The sequence below is a fragment of the Pteropus vampyrus genome, unplaced genomic scaffold (assembly GCF_000151845.1).
Source record: "Pteropus vampyrus isolate Shadow unplaced genomic scaffold, Pvam_2.0 Scaffold20, whole genome shotgun sequence".
In the NCBI taxonomy this organism is placed as follows: domain Eukaryota; kingdom Metazoa; phylum Chordata; class Mammalia; order Chiroptera; family Pteropodidae; genus Pteropus; species Pteropus vampyrus.
In genome coordinates this window covers 822753-830266 of record NW_011888801.1, presented here as the reverse complement: position 1 = coordinate 830266, position 7514 = coordinate 822753, and the positions used below count along the sequence as shown (strand labels likewise).

The 7514-nt window shown below is 33.4% G+C and overlaps 1 protein-coding gene across 2 annotated transcripts in view; it reads right to left on the bottom strand.

The window, feature by feature from the left end:
* MCU (mitochondrial calcium uniporter) overlaps positions 1-7514 on the bottom strand; it is a 163431-nt gene that overhangs the window by 17450 nt on the left and 138467 nt on the right. For both annotated transcript variants that reach the window (XR_002779192.1, XM_011355213.2), the window contains one exon: positions 629-799. Coding sequence is in view for 1 of the 2 variants with exons in the window: in XM_011355213.2 (XP_011353515.1) it covers positions 629-799 (171 nt within the window). In the remaining variant the exon portion in view is untranslated. The remainder of the gene's footprint in view (positions 1-628; positions 800-7514) is intronic.

Sequence of the window (7514 nt, the reverse complement as noted above, 5' to 3'; positions counted from 1 at the left end):
ATATATGTAAAATATTTATGGCATAGAAACATGGCAAATTGGTAACAACTGGTAAATTTAAGTGAAGGGTAAATGGGTACTTACTGTATTAATCTTTTAAGTTTTCTGTAGGTTTAAAATGTTTCAAAGTAATAATGGGAAAAAATGTAAGGCACTTAAAAAATAATTGGTAAAATGGATGTCATGTTGAATGGGAATTAGTGCCTTATTTCATATACTTTCAAATTATACATGGTTTTATTTTGGTAACTTTTATGTGAAAGACATCAGAAAATCTAAAAAGAAGTCCTAATTTTTCATATCTCCAGGGATGAGGGCACAACTACTGGAAAAATTTATTCTATGCCTAAGGTAATGATAAAAAGTCTCAATAATATAAAATGCCCATGGCATTATATATGAGGTGCCTATGAACGAGACTCCCTGTATATATATACATTTGCTAAAACTGAACAATTATATTCTGAGAGCCGCTGGGAGAAAAATCACCTTTTCCCCTGACATTTGCTGAGCAAAAAACATTTTCTAAAGAGTGTGGGATTCTTTTGCAACACGCACACACACACACACAGAAATAGTTTTGGGAGAAATGGGTGGTGGGGGGAATTAATAATAAAGGTGACTGTACCAGGTGAATAGATCGCAACTCTGTCAATCCCCCGATCCTCTTCTTGTAGTTGTCGTAAAAACACACCAACAGAGTCTGAGATAGGTTTGAGTGTGAACTGGCAGCGTTCACGCCGGGATGGTAGCCTCACAGATATCACAGGTAACCCATTTTGATACACCACTGTCACATCTGAATGAAAAAAACCCACAATCATATAAAAATTAGATTTCATTATAAGTTACATATTTATTATTATCATTCTTATATGGGATCTATTTTTATTAGTGTGGTTTAAAATGTTTAAGAATATGCCCATTAGCTTTAGTTGAAGGTTATTCTAGGAACTGGCTTATGAAAGATCATATGGATCACACAATTCACTTTTCAGAAAAATGAAAACATGCAAAAGATTATCTTTAAGTGGATCAAGAAGCTTTTTTTTAGAAATTAGAGGTAAAGTTCTTGGTATCGGTGAAGATAAACTCTGGTCCATTTAGTAATATTTTATTGAGTAGTCAGAAATTGCTGGGTGACTCCATAACCTGTAGGAGGTGGCTCTTGGGAGCCAGAGGTTTCAAGAATCCCTGGGGAGTGACAAGTTAAAGTACACCAATAAGTGAGATTCTTTTTTTTTTAATTTTTTTAATTGAAGAAATGATTTAATTTTTTCCCCCCCGTCTACCTTCCCTCTCTCTCCTCCTCTCTGGTAACCACTAGTCTACAGTCCATGTCTATGAGTTTCTGTTTGTTTGTCCTGTTCATTTGTTGCTTTTAGGTTTATATCCCACATATAAGTGGTATCATGTGATTTTCAACTTTTTCTGTCTGGCTTATTTCACTTATTTCACGTATGATTATTTCAAGGTCCATCCATGTTGTTGCAAATGGCAGTATTTCATCTCTTCTTATGGCTGAGTAACATTCCATTGTATGTGTGTACCACAGTTTCTTTAGCCAATCATCTATCATAGGACACTTCGGTTGCTTCCACGTGAGATTCTTACTTAAGGATAGTAAACTCACATTTATAGTACAATATTACATCTAAGATGCTTGATAATTAAGCATTTTCTTATACAATATGGACATATTATGACATAATCAAAAACAATTCCTTTCACGTTCTCCTGAACATCTTCCTGAGATTAGCTAGATCAATTATTTGGGAGTTTCTAACAAAAAGTTAAGGGAGATATTATTATAAGCTATAAAATTGAAAGGATTTTCTACAACAGAATGGTACATAATTCCTTATTTCCTTACCTTTTTCCTTAATAGTCTTGATTTATAGAGTCTCAGTCACTAAAACAAATGTCAGAATAATTCTCTTTCAAAGTAATTTTCAAATGAATTTTTTAAATAATTAAATTTTGAACCAGACTTTTTAACATAAGCAACCAAGTATTTAAAGATGACTGGTTAGCACTGAGGAAGGAAAACAGGCTTTGGAGTCATATCTGGGCTCAAATTCTGGCTCTGTATCTTTGGGCATATTATATGACTTCTCTGAGCCTCACCTTTCTCATATATAAAATGGGTTTAATCCCTACTCAATAGAGCTGTCATGAGGAATAAATATAATCAACCATTTAAAACACTTAGCACAGTGCTTGATACATAGTGATAATGTTTATTTATTTGCTTTTTTAAAGACTCAAAAGGCACATTCTATGATGTTTCTAAGGATTCCTATCCCTTAAAATTGATGAGTTGAGATGAAATGTATATAAAGTTATGGAGATTCCAAATGCATCCAATTTTCCACAATTGTAGTCATTTATATTTTATTTCCTTACCTATTCTAGTAATTTATAAAGTCTACAATGTATACGAAAGCCTTGCACTAAATTCTTTCATGATTTAAATTTTAAAAAGGCATAGTTTAGGAATAACAAAACACATTCTTATTTTAAATGGATGTTTGATGAGTTCTGACACAATAATCAAAATTTCCTTGAGTACCATCCCAGTTAATCCCTGGGCAACCACTATTTTTTGTCGCCACAGATTATATTTAGTTTTTCTAGAGTTTCATATTACTGGAATCATATATATATATGCTCTTTTGTATCTGGCTTCTCTCAGCATAATGACTTTGAGATTCATTCATGTTGTGTACATTTAGTAGTTCATTCATTTTCATTGCTGATAGCATTTCACTGTATGGAAACACCCTAATTTGTTCATTCATCTATTGCTTGATATCTGGGTTGTTTCCAGTCTTTGGCTTCTATGAATAAAGCTTTTATGATGATTTACTTACAAGTCTTTGTGTGGACATATGTTTATGTGGTATATCTTTTCTCATTCTTTTACTTCAACCTATCCACATCTTTAAAGTGGGTTTCCTGTAGACAGCATATAGTTGTGTCTTGCTATTTTATCTGACAATCTCTGCCTTTTGATTAAAGTGCATATATCATTTGCATTTAATAAATTATAAACATGATTGTGTATAAGTCTATCTTGCTACTTAATTTCTTGATCTAACTGTTCTTTCTTCTACCTTTCCTCTACTCTTACCATCCATCCTTTAGATTAACTGAATCATTTTTTATGATTATGTTTAATCTCTACTATTGGCTTATTAACTATACCTTCTTATGTTTTTAAGGGCTACTCTACAGCAGGTGTTGGCAAACTTTTTCTGTAACGATCTAGATGATAAATATTTTAGGCTTTGTGGGCCATAAGGTCTCTCTTCCAACTACAGAGTCAGCACTGTGGTGCAAAAGCAGGCGTAGGCAATATGTAAACAAATACACTTGGCTGTGTTCCATCAAACTTTATTTACAAAAGCAAGCAGTGTGCTGGATTTGGCCTACTGGGTTTGCTGAAATCTGCTTTAGGTTTACAATATACATCTTTAACTTATCACATTTAACTTTCAAATAATATCATGCTACTTTTAGGTATATCGTAGAGAATGCTATAACAATATACTTCCATTCCCCCTGCTTTATGCTATTGTACTCGTATATTTTGTTTCTATATGTTATAAACCACATAATGCATAATTTTTTCTTTGACAATTGATTATATTTTAAAGAAATTTTAAGATGAGGAAAAATATCTTTTACATTTACACATATTTTACCTCTAGTGTTCCTTATTCCTTTTGTATGGATCCAAATTTCCATTTGGTATTATTTTTCTTTTGCCAGAACTTCCTCAAACCTTTCTTGGTGTGGCAATACATTCTCTCAGCTTTGGCAAGTCTGAAAAAGTCTTTATTTCACCTTCATTTTTGAAAGACATTTGTGAAAGACATTTTTGGTGTGTAAAAAATTCTAGGTTGACAGATTTTTTTTCCTTTCAGTCCTCTAAAAAACTTATGTCTTCTGATTTGCACAGTGTATGATAAATTTGTGTATATATTTATCTTTGTTCCTCTGTATGTAATATATCTTTTTAACTTTGGCGACTTTTAATATTTTCTCTTTGTCACTGGTTTTCAACAATTTGATTATAATGTTCCTTTCTATGGTGTTCTTTATGATTATTTTGCTTGGGAATTATTAAATTTTTTAGATCTTAGGGCTCATAGTTTTCATCAGATTTGGAGGAATTTTGGCCATTATTCAAATACTTTTTTCTGTCTCCTACCCCTCCTTTGAGATTCCAGTTACACTTTTATTAGACCATGTGGTACAGTCTTACAGGGCACTGAGGCTCTCTTCATACTTTTCGGGTTTTTTTCCCCCCAGATTCATTCTGGATAGTTTTAATTGCTATGTACTTCAGCGTCACTGATCTTTACTTCAGTAATGTTTCATCTGCCGTTAATTCCACCCTCTTTATTGTTTTTCACTTCAGATGTATTGTCGCCTCTATAAGTTCCTTTTGTTTATTTTTATATCTTCTATTTCTCTTCTTGCTATGCTTATGTTTTCCTTAACTCCACTAAATATAAGGAGTATATTTATAATAACTATTTTAAAATCCTTGTCTGTTAATGTCATCATCTCGTAACTTCTAGGTCTATTCTTCTGGTTCTTTTCCTGCTTTCTCAGATTCCTAATAATTTTTACTAGAGGTTAGACATTGTTAATTTTACATTGTTAAATGCTGGATCTTGTATAGTTAAGTTACTTGCATATTACTTTAATTCTTTTGAATTTTTAAAAAAGTCTATTAGGATAGATCTAGAAAATCCTTTATTTGAGGGCCAATTTGGTCCCATTTCTAAAGTATGGTTCTTTTAGAAGTCTCTACTGAATGTTCCTGTATTCAGTGAGGTCTCTCCTCTCCGGCTGGAGAAAAGTCAAAAGGTTTCTTGCCTTGTATGAGCACTGAGAATTATTCATTTTACACTCTTGGTAACTGTTTTCCTTGGCAGTTGTTCTGGCCAGGTTTTACGGTTTAGAATTTAGCCAAAGCCTCAGGCTGTGAATTGAGGCAATGTGGGGTTAATCTCATCTGTTTCTCTTCTCTCAGAGATCACTGTTCTGTGCTGTTGTCCAATGTCGAAAAACAGTTATTTCACATATTTTGTCTGGTGTTCTAGTTGCTGACAGGAGAGCAGCAATATCCATGGTAGTTAACTCTTTGTGGACACGTGATTTGAATTTTTACATAAAAATTAAAAAGGAGCAAAGTCAAAAATCTCTACTTCTTTATTCCTCACAAAAGGGTCATCTATGTTTCTAAGGAAGAAGAGGCCAGAAATAGTAATATGAACTTAATATACAGCATGTGCTATCTAAAGTTTTCAATATCTAAAGGTATTTGAAATTTTTGTCATTTTCTTTTGTATTTCTAAAAGAATCCTTAGCAATCTAGTGTTTCCTTAAAGTCAGAGACACTAAAATGAATATTCCTATCTCTTTTATAGGCAGTAATGATGATAAGCTCATAAAATTACTTGCATATTACGGCATAAAAGGTGATTAACTTATTCACCTGCTATTTTTCTCCTCAATTATTCTTTTTCCATGTGAGAAAAAAAACTATTCCAAACTCAGATTTCAAAAAAGTAGACAGTGTTGAATTTAAATAAAAGATAGGTATCTATGAATCTTAAACACAAAAAGTATGGAAAATTTCACTAAAACATTTTTCACAGGTAAGAGCTTAGGAGTTACTGTTTTAAAATAACTGAGATAAAGTCAACAGAAAATAATTAAGGTCTTTCGCATCCACTTTAACTTTTTTCTTTAAAGATCATGAAGCTGTTCAAAGGAATGAAATATGAAAGCTTTGAGGAACTCTGCAGGAACAGCACATTTCAGAAATGATGAACCTTTATTATAATACTGCTTTTGAAATAAATCCCCAGGTCTCCTTCTTTCCCACACACTAGATTGTAATGTAAATGTTAGTTTTCTTGGTTTGTAACCAAAAAGAGAACAATTACCAAATTCCTCAAGTTTAACAATATATAAGATCGCTGCTGCTTGTAGTAAAGTCACAATGGGCATTTACACGCTAATGAGAGTTGTCAGCTACTATTTTTTTAGACAAATATTCTTTTTAAGTGTAAATTTTATCAAGTGACTTGGGTCGAGGTTTTTTTTTTAATCTTTTGCTTTGATTTCCATTTCAATAAAATAAGAAATAATCTGTTCCACAGCAATGTGCTTCAAAGAAACCTAGAAATATGGGGCATCCAATATGAATCCTGAGAGACAGAACATGACAACAGATTTAGGCATAAAAATAAAAAGGCAAAGAATTTTCCTGACTAAAGGAAGAGCAAAGAAAACAAGACATTTGGGGTAAAAGAAGGAATACATTAAAAAAAAATGCCTTTGGTGCATCAGGTATAAAAAAATCATAAAATACAAATACTTGTTATTTATCCAATTGTTAAAAAATGCTTATAAAAATTCGTAGTAGGACATTTATTGGTGTTTAAAATAATGGGCAAAATGTCCTCTAAAATATATCATCTTATGCTCTTGACTGTATATATCTTAAGGACTTATTCTGAAAGTGAACAGGTACAATAAGGAAGCACCTATGAGGTGCTTTCTGTAACGCTACTTAGACCTGAACTTTATATGATGGCTTATGATCTTGCCATCATCTGTTTCTTTTCTCCCTCCTTTCTGTAATATTCTACATCAAGAATGTGAAATATAATCAAAGAATTTAAATGTTAGAAGCACCAGAGAAATGATATAGATTAATGCCCTTCTTTTACAGCTAAGAATAATAAAGTCCAGCTAGGTTAGATGATGGTTCTAAGGTCATATCATACAGTTCAACCCAATAGCTAGGCTTTGGAGGTCATTATCTTAATGTAGGGAGGAGGCAAGAGAAAATGTTAATCAAGCTACATTCAGAGACTGCAATATGCTGATCAGTCCTGCAGCCAGGCCAGGAGGACACCTTCAGAACAAAGGAAGATTTCTGCAAGGATTGCCAACAACCCATGGGGACATCTGTGAAGGGGAAACAGGAACCCAGAATCCTCCCCTATGGCTAAAACTCAGGGAACCTAAGGATTAAAGGCTTGGAATTGCCAGAAGGCCTTTCACTCCACATACTCTTATCTTTTCAAACTACATACTCTTCTCCTTCCTCACTTATGTCCATATCGAAGGAAATGGGAACTAAAGAATGACATATAAACTGAATTCCCTGAACACTCAGGGTCCCTCTCAGTTCCTTTACTCTGTCTCTCACTGTCCCTCTCACTCTCTGCTTCTGTGAGGAGACCACTGTCTGTCTGTGGAGTGTTATCCCTTTTCTAATAAACTTTCCTTTGACTCCAACTTTGGCATGTGTATTGAATTCTTTCTACACTCACCGCCAAAGGACCCTCTTCCTTCAGTGCAGGGCTTGGTCTCCTCTCACACACGAGGAAATTTGCCCGGTCCTGCATCAATCTGACTAAAAAATTGTTTTCTCTTAAGTCACATAAAACATTAGGTTGCTAAATTCAGTAGGAATTTTAGCC